Here is a 15,070-nt window from a genome sequence, read left to right as displayed (position 1 = left end):
ACCCCAACAAAATCCACGGTACCTTGAGTGTAAAAGTATAATAAGGACCATAACAATAATGTTTTAATTCATGGTAAGGCAGCAAGGATGTTTTGGGGAAAAAATAAACTCTCTCATGACTTTATACCAGATGGGTGTTAATCCCACCGTAACATTTTACTGGGAAATGCACTTATCCTATATTCCTAGTATTGTTCGGCATATGTCAATTTGTTTCATATGCCAAGCAATTACGTTCCACAACCCGGTCGTATTGGAGTGGAGCGGTGGTGCAGCGGTTAGCGCACTGCACCGCTAACGCAGTGACCCTGCGCACTGCACCGCTAACCCAGCGGTTAGCGCACTGCACCGCTAACCCAGTGACCCGAGTTTGATTTCCAGCTGCGGCGAACGTCACCGGCGATTGAAATGTCAACCAGTCTCGAGTCCCCGCTTCACGAACCCTCACTGACCGCCGAGGGTGAAGTATAGTCAAACAGTCCCGATGACTGACATGGCACAGAGAAGTCATCCAGATGCGTATTGACAAAGGGCTGAATTTTTTTATTAATTTAACCAAGCATTAATTAACATTACGCCCATAAAATATGCAAACACAATCCCACAGTAGAGTCAGTAGTTACCACCACACCCCACCCCACATTCTTTACAATGGCTTAACATTTGCAATAACACATGTTATAATGTGTTATTTATCATAAACACCACTGTTTCGTACAGACTTAACAAGGGTTTGTACAGACTATGATACAAATAAAAACAGTGCAACTTGTCCATCAGCAAACCATATAATATATCCTCAGGACTGACCATGCTTGATCTTGGCTATAGATCTAATTTATTTATTTGTTAAAGGGGTGCCACGGTGGCTAGGAGATGTGAGCTTCCTCGCCTGGTATGCAGGAGGTCGGGGGTTCAATCCAGACCCTGACGCCTGCTGATGTATATTTGGAGTTTCCGTGTCTCTCTCCCCGTGGTCGCGGGAATTTTTCTCCGGATCCTGTCCGTTTTCCCTCCACGTTTACAAACGTGCATTGCGATTCTTTTGATTATTTTGGGGCTATAAATGTCCAAATGATGGGCAACTTTGTTGAGTTATCCTTTGTGGCCAGGTCGCTTCTGAAAAATAAGTTAATACCTCACTGGGCTTTGCCTGGTAGGATGGGGATGGTTTAGTATTGTATGTTTGGGTTGATTTGTTTATTATTCTTGTACTTTGCACTACTAAAATGTTTTTGTACTGTTTGTTGTTGTAACGTTCGTATCCGCCCCTACCGGACATCTGTGAAAAAGAGCTTTATAGGTCATCGGATTCCTCCAGTCTAAATAAATATTCGGATTCTGATATTCTGTGTGTTATTTATACACAATTAAAATACAGCAAACTTTGCACGTATGAAACACACCAACAATATACAGCTTACAAACCACCCTACATTATTCTCTAAATCGTTTAATGGAATTATAAAGTCCCACCTGATGCATATATCTAGTAACTCGATTGACCGTGAACATCAACCTTTGATTGTGTAAAAAAATCTGCTGTTAAGAGTTTTCACGCTGCAAGGCATGACATGACAACGTTTAACAAGGCAAACATTCCGATGCCGTGTACTGCAATGGACGAACCAATGGCAACTGACAAATACAAATTGCACACCTTTATGTAAACTTGCAAAGCACCTATGACTCAAGACTTCAGTTGCAGTTGCACAGACTGAAACTCCACCTCTTCTGGATCCTGTAAAGAAACAAAAAGTTGTGCATGTTAGGCCCACGATTCTGGAACGGAAATGTGTTTTTGATCCGTAAAACTGAGAAAATCACAACGGCGAGCCCAAGATGATGCTCAGCTCCCATACAAGAGGTTGTGGTGGTGAATTTGTGGTGGTGGTGGTGGTCAGTGATAGTGAATTTCACATTGTGATTCAAAGTACAATTTTAACCACAATTTATGAATCACCAACCACATGAAATTATACCCTAAATAAATAAATTTGAAATAATATCCTTTATCCAGAAAAGTGTCAATGAGTCACAAAGCTTTTAACAAAGGGGCTGCATTGAGTCTTTGGCCAATTGGATTTGCGAGTACACAAACTAACAACATAATAAGCTATTTAAATGGGACGACACAAGCAAGTATTTTGTGTAAAACATTATCCGCTTAAAGAATGAAAACACAAGTATTTTGGACTTGCCACACAAAGCGCACACTTCTAAGCTACGGTGAGAGTATTTACTTTCGCAATGCTTACGAACATATCAACGCTAAGTTTGTGAATTTTCTGGTGGTTAAAAGGCACCTTCTTCTTGTTCATTAATTTCCCAAAGAAGGATTTGCTTTTCTTCTTCGCGAAGATGACGTCCTCCTCCTCGCCCTCCATGATGGCGCAGCTGTCCACAGCAGGCAGCTCCCCGCCGTCCTTGACACTGCCGTTCATCAGCAGACTCGAGTACTTGTACTCCAGCCTGCGCGGGACGGACAGCACGGACGTGCCATGCACGGTCTTGCGTTCATCACGTCCACTCAAGTGAAATTCTGTGAGAATAGTCAATCGACCCTTTTCCGTTTCGATGACGTATGCGTACGTCATCAGTTTTTCTTCCGATTACGTTCCGAGGACGTGCGTGTACATCATCAAAACTAAACCGGAAGGAAAATTTTAATAAATCACTTTATCGGTACCGAGGCTCCCACAAGGCCATGTGGGAGGGCGTGTTGTGCAGGCTATCATAGAGTGCGGTCGTGTCACTGCAGTTCTCTGCAGAGAGGAGAATATCTTTTTTTAAACGGCACTACGCTTGCGTGTTCCGAGATTCGTACCACGGGTACCCGTTTGCGATCCTGGTGCGGCCGGGTACGGGTAGGCCGTGAGTCACTGGTGAGTAACCGTTTGTCACTCATTTCGGGTAGGGTACGGGTATGGGTAGTGTACGGGTACCCATACCCAGCCGGGTACGGGTACCCATACCCAGCCGGGTACGGGTACGGGTACCCATTTGCGACCCTGGTGCGGCCAGATACCGGTATGGGTAAGGAATAAAAACCCGTTTGCGACCTCTGGCGGACGCCCTATCGTACGTGGGCCGCGACGGCGTCTCCCCCTGAATCGGAGCACTCACTTCTTGTTCTTCTTCCAGAAGAGGCAGGTGAGGAATACGAGGGCAACAGCCACGAGGATGGAGCCCCCAATGCCCACCTTGAGCCACAGGCTCAGGTCCATACACACGTTTCTCGTCTCGGGCGGAAGTGACACTCCGCCCGTGCAGCGGCCTGGTGCCTTCCACTCGTAACGTGTTCTCTGCAAAGACGAGGGTGAGGGTGAGGGTGCGAGATTGAGGTTTCCTGAGTCACGAATTGAAGTCACACGGATCGAGGTTAGCGCCTCCCATTAGCACGGTTGGCTACGTACGGTGTACAAATTCAACATACATTGACACGCGGCCATAACACGCAACGTTATGACCGCGTGTCTATGCGTGTTAGATTTGCCGCGAGCTTTTCTGATGACTTCACTATATTGGAAGTTATTCAAATGTTTGATGTTCAGTATGTGATAACTGCATTCGAACTACAGATGGTAGAAAAAATTACAGCCTTTCGAACCAGTGAATTATTCATTGTTTTATATAAATCGGATATAAAATTAATGATTTAAAAAACACTCCTCTTCACAGTCTAGAGACCTTTGCCGTGGTTTTTAACAACCTAGTGTGAACTTGATGATGAATACCTCAAATCATACATTTGCAAATTAGCCCATCAATCTAGATTCATGTTCTGCAATTGTTATACAAAATAAAATATATTTTTCAGCAAGTAATAAAATACGATCATAACAAAGCACAAGCGTTCTTGCATATCTGCTTCATTTTAGATAGTTCCCCTTTATGGCTTATTTTGCACTCTCAAAACTAAATGAGCCTGGTTGTTGACACTGCAAGCATCCTAGGCACACTTCAATAGAGTGTATGGAGACGGAGGGTTTGAAACGGCCCTCCCAGAGCACAGGGGTATTGCTTTAAGCAGTGCTAATGTCGCTTTACCTCTGTGCCGCCCTGGCAAGACTCGGTGACCTTCTTGTAGTCAACCTCTCTGCAGAGCGGGCAAACTTTTGGAGTGGTCCACAAGAAGTGGAATGTACATCCGTCACAGGTTCCTTCAGGGCATTTGCTGAAATACACAACAATGCAAAATAAGAACCAAATATCGATGCAAAAACTGCCCTGCCCCCCCCCTCTCCCCCCCAGGGATATAATCTGCAATTGCACTTTGTTTGTTAGGCATGGAATGATCCATCGATCCATTGATTACGTTAATTCATGTGCTCACAATACGTACATGGAATCGCGCATGTGAGAATCAGTTATTTACGGTTCATGCAAACGAGATTCAAGTGAAATGGTAATCGAAAATATAGCCTAATGGATTGGGCAAACCTGTCTTAAGCAAGGAATAAAACAAAACACAAAAATTTTACAAAAATGTATTAATGTTTGAATGTACTAGCTACGTCAATTATGTCACAATTCATAACATTGCTGAGATGGGGAGGGGAGGCTAATTTATAATGTGCCCATGTTTTGTTTCTACCTTGGCACAGCGATGTCATCAATCTGTCCGCTTTCCGGGCTGCATCGTAGCCGGAAGGTGGTGACGCGTCCATCCGGACAGGAGTTTGTGGTGTCCGACGACCTGCAGGAAAACAGCTCTAGGTCATCATGGCCCCCACCCCAATCTGTCTCGTAGGCCGCACTTCTAATTGTGGCTTAAAGAGAAACACGCAGACCGTCGGCTTTGCAAAATTTCCCTTGCAAACTACATCGCACTTGAAGCGTCACAGCCTCCATGCCGGCAGACCGCCTCGGTTGTTGTTTTTTTGGTTTCTCGCTTGTCAGCCTGGTGACCCGGGTCACTCTTGCAAATTAAACTATTCTGGTCTCGAGGTGAACTATCCACCTGGTGAAACAAAACAACTTTTTTTTTAAACATCTAACCCAATGCAACCCATCAGTATAGCCATGAGACACAGCAGAGAGGACATAATCCAAGTGTCTGTCACCTGTAGTAATGTATGATGTCCGGGATGGAGGGGTAGTCACTGGGGGGAAACAACTCCAGAGGCACATTTATTCCGTCAAGTGTAGTCTCTGTTCTTGCCCCTGCATGACAATAAAATGGTAGATACAAGACCTTGGATTACACCGTTAGGTTTCAAAACAATTAATTATCAGCAGCCATCGTATCTTATCTTATACAGATTTTCATCGTGCCCTATTCCAAGGCTCTTTCCAGCAGATGATAGTGGTTGAGATAAAGGGCGGGGTTATTAAAAGTGGTGGTGGTGTTGTTATGGTGAACAGGTGGGAGAGGTTAAGGAGGGGTGGACGAGTGATATTGGTAGTGATACGAATAGTGATAGTAGGGTAGTGATAGTGATATTGGTAGTGATCGGGGTCGGGGTAGTGATAGGGGTCGGGGTAGTGATAGTGGTAGTGTGGCACATTCGAATGAAGGACGTGGGCAGGTGCTCCAAATCGAGGACAAACACATTAATTGTGGTAATCTGTAAAATGCATGTATGTCACACAGCCATTTTCAATCGAGTCGCCATTAACCACGTGACTGGTATACAGGTCAGGTTACTCAATAACCCTGCCAGCCACCTACAGGCCCGACTCAGTATCGCATGCTGGTGTACACAACGTGCATTGATGTACTGCACAGCACATAAGGACCTTCACAAAACCACACTTTGCTCCATTGCTGCACGAGGATATAATTAAAGGGGTGGTCCATTCCTAATGTGCCACAGTAGTGATCAAGGTAGTGATTGGGGGGTCGTAGGCCAGGTTGGAGCTGAGGGGTGGGGGCAGGGAGCAGTTATTGCCACATCTCACTGTGACAATAATCCATCAAGCTATCGGCACACAAGCTGATATCATTACTCGATCTCCATGATGGATATACTTCCAAGTGTGTTCAAAACAGTGGTATTCGTATTATCATCATTATCGTCATAAAATACGTAGCCCCAGTAGCAAGTAGTTATTTTTCATTTGGAAGCTTTACTTTGCCATAAAAATTTTGAAAACCAAGTGATCTGCCTGGGTTACGGTGGGAAAAATTGCATCCTCATAGTTGCGATCTTAGCCAATGGTCAACTGATCCTATTAACCCTCTGCGGCTAAAAAAATAGGAACCATTTTGTGGGGAAATCTCCTATGGACAGAATTGGTCCCACAGTAAGAATGCAGAATTTCTACCACCGGCTCAGAACTAAAGGAGATGAACACCACTCCAAAGCTCAGTTTAGCAGAAAACCACACGATGATAAAAAACATTTAAATTGAAGGATGACTTTCATTGTGTTTAGATACAATATTCAGAAGATATCACTATTAAAAAACCTTAACCTGTGTTTTAGTCCTCAAAACAGGTGTCAAAAGAACAAAACCTATTACCAATTGCAATTTTCTGGTAATAAAAATCCCACACACGTGTGTGACCATATCACACTGAATTTGCCTGATCTAATTAAATGCATGACACAGGCAGAATAGGCTGCTGTGAGGCTAAAGGGTAGGTAGTGCCGGACAGTGCAACAAAATCTATGTACTTCTATGCTTCCACATATATGCTCCCCGCTTTCACCAACCTTCACTGACCACCAAGGTGAAGTATGGTCGAATAACTCCCACACCCTGTACGGAGTGGCCTGGCCCTCATCCAGCAGTGGATCAACAAAAGGCCCATTACATGCGCAACTAGCATACCCGTTTCAATTTTTAACAACTGTAAAATAGTGGTGAAGATGGATGTGTTTAGCATACCTATGCTGAGCGTGTGTGCACGCGTACCTATGAAGCGGTCGGCCAGGTTGAGTATCTGCGAGGATACCGTAGCCCCGATGCCGCGCGCCTCCGACGTGATGATGGTCGACCGGCACACGAACGCCTCCATCTGCGTCCTCTGACTCTGGTCCTTCTGCGATAGCTGGGCGTTCGTCACGTTGTCCACGCACTGTGCCTTCATCGCGCCCTTGGGAGGCACAGCACACCGAACGCTCAGCGAGTGGCCCCAAAAACTTCAAAGTGTTCGTCGAAGCCTCCACCGGTACAACAGAGCCGCACCAGGGCGGCTGTGCCATGCTAGCCCCCTCGGGCGGCGCCACTTTGTTCTTTCCACTGCAGCAGCCCGGCGGTGTTGGTGCTATCATGTGCGACCGAACGAGTCGAGCTGCATAAAGATGATGCAGCGGAGTTTCCGTTTGAATTGCACCGACTGATGTCACGCGCGCGATGACTGCATCGTTAAACCGCGTCACTGGCCCTGCTTGGCCCCAGGCCGTATTCAGATATTCTTGTGAGGCCAGTGTATCACGTTCTGTTTTCTCCGGCTCGGCTAAGAGTCACTGGAAAAGAAGCACCGGTAACGCGAGGGCCCTGCGTTTGCCGAGCCAGTGGGGTACGAGTCTCGTGCGGCTGAGAGCTCACTCATGTTAGCGTCTAGCTTAGTGAGAAAGCTTGTTTCTCACCACTTGAAACAGCACTGCGCTACACAAGTTAAGTAAAATGCAACCCAAAAATAAACAATTCTTGTCAATATGCAACAAGGTTTAGTGTCCTAGGCTGTCCAAAACATGTGCGAAGTAAAATTTTTAATTGAAACCCCCTCTTCCTCGGCCTCTGTCCACCCAGCAATACAATGAGTACACCACAGTTAGTCCATCGGTAAATTGCGTGTGGTGGGGTAGAGTGTGGGTTCTGCCACCTCTCTCAAGATGTGAAAGAGTAGGCCAAAATACCCTCGAGAGGAGCTCTCGAGCTTCCCCTAATGGAGGCCCTTCCACCAGCAGTGGCACGAGCAAGAAATTGCAAGGCCACACATTTTACATTATCATCGCACTCCTCTTACATCACTGCCCTAACGTTGCATTCAATCATATGGGAGTAGGGCCACTAACGTGCCATAGTGGCGTGCTTGCTCATAACCTTACCATCTATTTTTCCATTAACTAATCATCGAGCTCACGTCGAACAACATTGGTTTGTGCATACAAGATGGCAGCTGTTTGGTTTTCGGGTTCCTCCTCCTTTAAAACGGCTCGGCGATGTGTTTCCGGGTCGTACGTCATGTTGTTCGCAATGATGTCCAACGTTTCATTCCACGTCCTGCAAGCTAATTCTGGAGCTGAATTCAGTTGCTGAAGAAGCTCCAAGCATGTCAGGCATCGTGCAAAACGACATGTTGTACAAATAGAATCCGCATCGGATAGCTGTACAGCACAACTGAAAAAGACCTCATTCAATAGTATTATTTTTAACAAATCATATGGGGATTTAATGTCTATGAGAGGCACTGTGGTGGCGTATACCTCATTGCCGCAGAGGCTGATGTTGTAGACCAGGTTGTACATCGTCCCTTTGGCCGTGAAGCTGGGCCCAGTCACCTTGCTCGTGGTACCATTCAGACCGCCGTAGTTGAACTCGAGCACGCCGCTCTCAGTTTCGTATGTGAACGTGCAGTCACTGTAGCATGCCGAGTGGCTCTGATAACAATACAAAAAAAGCATAGACAATTACATTTTCCATATGCTACCTTGTGACAGTCCGGGCATCAGGATCTGTGCTGCGAGGGACTCATCAGGGCCTGAAGTTAAATCTTTTCATGGGATGAGATTTTAAAGTTTTGTTAATTTGTACCTACTGTTCGTACTTTAAAATAAAAAGCATACTATGACTAAGCATATTTAAAATAGATTTTTACTTTTTTTTATGATGCTCCAATTGTGCTATCGGTATCGTATCGTGAGATGAGCAAGTTTCCAGTCAAAACTCTCGCGGCTGGAATTGCATGACCCTGTGTCGGGGAACAGTCCAAAAGATGATACACCTCTAAATCCACAATAGAGGCACACCTTTTAATACCCCGATTACTTGTTGCACGTCAATCAAGCCTCAATGTTTCATTCTTAAGAGTTGAAATGAATAAAATCAATGGCAAAACAATGTAATGTTTATTTTTGTGTGTGCGTGCGGTCGTTGGTGACCAAATGGAGACCATTAACTCGCTACACTTGAGAATCAGGTTTAATCACAAGTTCCTGCCGGTATTTTAACCCATGATCTCAGCGGTGTTGGATCAGCACTCAGACTTCCGTGTCATCTAGCCATCTCAAATTAAGCTTGTGTAATTATATGCCACGTCTAGTATTTTCACATATTCCGATTACTAATTTGCAAATATCTCATCATTACAAGAAAACACATGAAGTAATATTAGAAAAGTTAAGATCAAGACAGTGTCTTTTGAAAGGAAGTCCTGGGGGGAAGAAACCATGAAAATATGAACATCTACTTAAATGCCTGCATTTTGACTCACGCAACAATACATTCATCTATCTATTCGCGATGGAACAGTTAGCACACTGAATGCAGAACCCGGCGACCTAAATTAAATTCCTGGCCACAGAAAACACCAGTGGTGAGTGATGTCTTAACCAGTCCTGCGCTCCCCCACAGTCACCAACATGCACCGATCAGCATTGTTCAATACAGTCAAACGCATATGACCTACATGACGTAGTGAGGCCTTTGTGCAGCAGTGGATTTACAAAAGGCTGATGATGTATGTATGTTGAACTTATTTTGCATCGTACGTAGTTAACTGCACTAATGGGAGGTACAGGGGAACGACAGCAAACTAAACACAAAAAAACAGTTCGGGAGAAATTCGTTTTCAATCTAGATTTTTAAAAGTACGTAACTCCAGTGGCTTCCTAATATCGGGGGGAAGAGCATTCCAGACAGCCGCAGAAGCGCATCTGAAGCTCGCGATCCAGTGACCGTCTTCATTTCTACATTTATATACAACATAAAACCTGTGCCTCAAACACAGCCTTGGAGCATCTTCTCCCATCAACGGCGGACAGGATGGCTGCGCTGCCCCCATTACGTTCACACGCGCGTGACTGCTGTACGGATCATGGAGCCGTCCTCATTCCGCCGGCCCAGCAGGTGCAGCGGGGAGAGAAGACGCCGACCGGCTGACCCCGCGGGCACTCGAGACTCCCCACGTGACTCCCCACGCGACTCCACAAACGACTCCACAAACGACTCTCCACGCGACCGTGTCGCCGGGCCCAGTGGTCTAACTCTCTCTCGCTGTCATATCGCCACGGTCATCGTGCACACTAACGTTGCCAGCAGCACGCGTTTCCAACCGATTACATCATTCCAATTTGTTAATTTCAGCCCAGTGATGTTATCGCCGACTCGTGCATCAGAGATGATTTTTGCTGACGCGCGTAGCATGGCATTAGTTTAGTGTCTAGTTTGTTTTCCTTCCCCCCGCACCTCTGATTAGCTTGGTTGGCTACGTATGGTGCGATAAAAGTTCAACATACATAGATACATGGCATTGGGCTTGATAAATTGTCTGTCATGCAATGTTAGAAGTTTCAATAAGTTTGCCTACTACAGTATGGAAACGTTAAGATTAAGGGTCATAATTTGATTTAGTAATATAATCAATATTTTTTCTTGTAATATCGTGAATGTAGCACCTCAAGTGGCTGGAGGTTGTGCATGTCCTCATCAAGTATAAAGTGCAGCTCTTTATCATCCCACTCCTGGATGAAGGCCTTCCCACACCGTGTTGCTCTTGGGGGGTGGTTTTACCGTATTTCACCGTGGTGGTCAGTGCAGGTTGGTGAAAGGGTGGGGGGTCAAGACCGGTTCAGATATCGCTCGCCACTACGAATTAACCTTGGCTGGGAATTAAACTCAGATGTCTGCGTTCATCGCGCAGTGCGCTCACCTGTGCACCACCGCTCTACCCCCAATAACAGATCAAAATCAAAACCATTTCCTGCTCCAATGAGCATTCAGCATTGAGGTGCTCATTGGAGCCCCTCAATGCTAATTTTATTGACTCCCAAGAGATAATGGGCCGAGGTAACCCCCTAAACCAGGACTTTAACTCCCAGCCACCTGGCCGGATTTTCCCAACACAAAGTGCAGACATACACACACATGATCGATTATCACGCTGGTATCCTAGATTGAAATTAAATCGAGACTGAAAACTCATTTCTTTCGAACTGCTTTTTGTGTTTAGTTTGTTGTCCTTCCCCCGCAACTCCGAGAAGCACGATTGACTACGTATGGTGTGAAAGAAGTTCAACATAGACCCACATCTGTACATTATTATACGCAAAAATGTCCTTTTTTATAGTTTAGATCGCGTAAATATATGTTACGTTAAACCCGCCACCACCCGACACAGCCAATAAGTAAGGTTTGTCACGTAAACAGAACATGGCCATTCGTTACTAGTGTTGAGGAGTGGAGTGCTGACGTCAGGTCACACTCGCCTCGGGGGGAATGCCGTCAAGCAAAAGTGACGTCATGCCACCCGGGGTATTTGAGGGGAGACCCGTGACGTAGACGGGGGTCTTCGCGGTGAGCCAGAGGAGTGAGTGTTAGGGGAGTAGGGGGCTCCGGGATAGAGGGTAGAGAGCCAGGCTAAAGGGGCTGCTTTACCCGGCTGGCCGAGTTGGCTGAACCCTCGGTCAGTGCTGTGGGAAGAGCCCGATAGCCTGGTGGGGTGTAGGGAACTCCCAGTACCCTTCCCCTGGGGAGATTAGTTACTAACTCCGTGTTAACCCCTTCCTCCGAGTTAGGCGCAAGCCCTTAAATAAACAGTTTGGCGTCAGTCCCTACACGGCTGGCTTCAGCGTCTTTCTTACCACACAACACTAGTACAGCACACTGGTGTGTTGGAGATCTGGTTGTCGCCTGATGAAGCTCGTTGCGATTACTGCCGAATAGTCGTACTCAGATTGTAAATTTCATGGCTTGGCTCTCCAACCCACCAGTGTGCTGTACTAGTGACGTATTGGCACATTCTGTTTACGTGACAAACCTTACTAATTGGCTGTGTCGGGTGGTGGCGGGTTTAACGACACATTTATATTTACGCGATCTAACCCCAAAAAAACCTGTATTATGGATGATATTGGTCACGAAAGCCTACTACGCGTTAAACCGTCCCTTGAATCGATGAACCGTCCCACTCATGACACCACTTGTGTAACCGCGGCCGCACGGACGCCGCGACCGCAGCCGCCTGCCACGCCGCCGTTGCTGCAAGCGGGTGGCGTCACTGGCGGCGGTGGCCCACCCACCGGGTTGCTCCTGGCCGCGGGGCCGCAGGGCTGGCAGGAGTCACGGCCAAGCGCGTGGCGGTCGGCCACCACGGTGTTGTCGGGGCACTCGACGCAGGCGCGCCAGGAGTCCTCGGTGATGTAGAAGCCCGCGGGGCACGGCACGCAGTCGGCGTCGCCGGAGCCGCCGCCCTGCGCGCAAGGCCGGCAGTGCGACGACACGCTGCTCAGCGCGTTGGTCACGTTGATGGCGTAGATCTTGGCGATGTCGGTGACGAACTCGCGGCCCTGGACACGAGTAAAAAAGGATACGGCGTCACTTTAAGCAGCACGTCAATATTACCGGCGCACGATATTACCGGCACAGAATGTTACCGGCACACGATATTGCCGGCACAAAATATTACCGGCACAGAAAATTACCGGCACAGAATGTTACTGGGACACGATATTACCGGCACACAATATTATCGGTACAGAATATGAAATGTTACTGGCACACGACATTACCGCCAAAAGATAATTACTGGCACACAACATTAGTAGCACACAATATTACCAGTACATTCCGGACAACACAGAAATCCACCCAATATCCACAGAGAAAATTACTTCCCCTTTCTAAAATGCAATTTTAATTTGAGAGGCATGACCTGAACTGGAGAGTGGGCACAATGTTTAATGGAGTGATCAGTTGGTTGTGATTTCTCATGATCGATGGTTATTGACAGATTGCTGAATTACAATATTTTTAATCATCACACAGCTATTGTTAAAGTGCAAGATGTTGGTGAATCAATTCCACTTTTATGACCGATGAGCTTCTGTTGTATACTGTGGTTCTCATGTGACATTTGTTTGTTGTGGTGAGATGTCGTCAAAGCTATAACAACTATTATGGTGGAATAAAATTAGGTAATTAGATCATCAGCCTTCCAGAAATATTACTACTATTAATACGTGGACACACGATTGAAAGAAAAGCCACGAAAGAATATGTTTAGCTCCCTAAATAACCTTGCATGCTTAATCTAGAAGAAGTTAAAAATTTGATGGACCCTTGATATATAAATCAAAATAATTACTTGCACAAGTTTCCAGCATTCTCAATTCTCATTATACAGTTATTTTGGTGCCAAAATTAACTTTCTTTTCTTTGACGATGGAATACAAGCTTGGCGCATTCAAATCTCCCTCTGGACCTTCTCTTGCTGTTCATGCATCTGTCCCCAAAAAAGGGGATTTCAGCTCAAGCAGCTGACGAAAAGCAAGAAAAACGTCGTCAGGGGAAAGGCAACAGCGTGGCCGAGTGCACTGCAGCCACGATGTCATAGGGACCCCATTGCACGTGGTTGACACTCGCACAAATAATGAGTGGGGCGGGGGGGGGAACACGAGGCTCACCGCCTTGGGGTTTGAACTTCTCTGGAAGGCCCACGTGAAGGTGGTGGTGAAATTTTCCGGCACTATGTACGTGTACACCTGCTTCTCCTGATTGCCCTGCCATGAGTTCTTCACCCTGGTCGCCTTCCTGTTGGTGTCCTGCAATGATCCCGAACACGCACAGACACCAGCTAAGGGAACAGCCGTTCAGCGATCACACATTTTATTTAAGGAGGAAAATTAACTGACTGAGAAGCAAAATGACTCTCCCTATTATTATATTTTATATTTTGAAGCCGTAGTTTTTTTTGTCAGACATTGAACTTGTGAGTTAGCCAGAAGATGGCTTTATAACAATTGAGTAAATCTGTCTGTGCACGATGTTAAATGTTATCCCGCTCATTATGGAATCCTCGCACGTGCCAAACATTTTTGTTATGGATTTGACCAAACAACCCAATGCATGCGACTCAGTGAATCTTTCTTGAGACAAATAAAGAGTACAATTATTAATATACTTTCATGTAAGAGTATGTGTACTAGAGAGCAAAGCAATTTGTAATTGTAAATATACCATCGAAGTTTTCCATTGTAACTGTTAATGTTGTTTGCTTGTAGCACACTTACCACCATGAAGAAGAGCTCACATTGAGAAACACAGTCCAACTCGAAGGCAAAAGTGACCCTGGAAACCTCAATGGACTTGCTATCATTCTTGGTCTGGTAGCTGAGGAGGAAAAAGATTAAGGCCGGATAGACCAGAAGTCAGACCACACAGAGATTATACAAATTGCAATGTGAATAACATATATGCTAAACGATCTTGGTATTGTGATCAAAAGTGAGCCATTTCATGCTAAAAAATAACAAATGGTCAACGTATATGAGTTAATGATAATTTACAAACATCTCACAGGCAACCATATCTCAAAATACCCTACAAAGTAATCACACACAGTATAGAAAACTATAAGAAAGAAAGATAAAACGAAACTAAAAGCTGGGCAGATTGAGCAGCGGTGTGACTCTGTATAGACTTCCCCATCTCCCGCAGTCCCACATTGATGGCGATTGTACACTGCAGTATGAAATGATCGAGTGAAGCAGAAACAACTTTGTTTGTTTTGCAAAGTGGAGGGACATGAACCGGGGGAAAGGGGAATGGGTAAAGATGTGGACATAGAAGGGAAGGTGCAGGGGAAACATTGGTGAGAAAACTTATCAGTAGGAAAGTCGGTCAATAGCAGAAAACAGAGGTGATCTCAAGTCTGGACTTACATGTGGGGAGGGAATCAATTGAGTGGATAACAAGAAGAAAAAAACTTCCAGAAAATAGTGAAAACAAAGGAGAAGTAGGGACCTCCCACAGTTTAAAAGTTTATCGTGGCTTTCACCTGGCTTCAGCTACTAGGCCACGAGAATGAAATCCACAAACAAGGGAATAGAGGAATAAGAGAGGAGAGAGGTAGGCCAGAGCAAAACCATTAAGGATATTAAAAATTGTGAAGGCATTC

At 45.7% G+C, this 15,070-nt stretch overlaps 1 protein-coding gene across 3 annotated transcripts in view; it reads right to left on the bottom strand.

Annotated features, from left to right (window-relative positions):
• Positions 1-426: 426 nt before the first annotated feature.
• Positions 427-15,070, bottom strand: part of LOC144934780 (endosome/lysosome-associated apoptosis and autophagy regulator family member 2-like) — a 38,141-nt gene continuing 23,497 nt past the window's right edge. For 2 of the 3 annotated variants that reach the window (XM_078860920.1, XM_078860922.1), the window contains exons 12-22: positions 14,184-14,283; positions 13,578-13,715; positions 12,195-12,461; positions 8,382-8,555; positions 6,865-7,045; positions 5,067-5,166; positions 4,598-4,699; positions 4,051-4,177; positions 3,127-3,305; positions 2,307-2,472; positions 427-1,741 (exon numbers count right to left, since the gene is read on the bottom strand). In XM_078860920.1, the coding sequence (XP_078717046.1) occupies positions 1,691-1,741; positions 2,307-2,472; positions 3,127-3,305; positions 4,051-4,177; positions 4,598-4,699; positions 5,067-5,166; positions 6,865-7,045; positions 8,382-8,555; positions 12,195-12,461; positions 13,578-13,715; positions 14,184-14,283 (1,585 nt within the window). In that variant the 3' untranslated portion in view covers positions 427-1,690. The remainder of the gene's footprint in view (positions 1,742-2,306; positions 2,473-3,126; positions 3,306-4,050; positions 4,178-4,597; positions 4,700-5,066; positions 5,167-6,864; positions 7,046-8,381; positions 8,556-12,194; positions 12,462-13,577; positions 13,716-14,183; positions 14,284-15,070) is intronic. The other variant, XM_078860921.1, reaches the window with a different exon arrangement.

The sequence above is a fragment of the Lampetra fluviatilis genome, chromosome 11, assembly GCF_964198595.1.
Source record: "Lampetra fluviatilis chromosome 11, kcLamFluv1.1, whole genome shotgun sequence".
NCBI classification, from domain to species: Eukaryota; Metazoa; Chordata; class Hyperoartia; order Petromyzontiformes; family Petromyzontidae; genus Lampetra; species Lampetra fluviatilis.
Note: the sequence above shows the minus strand (reverse complement) of the source record. Positions and strands in the feature narration are given on the sequence as shown.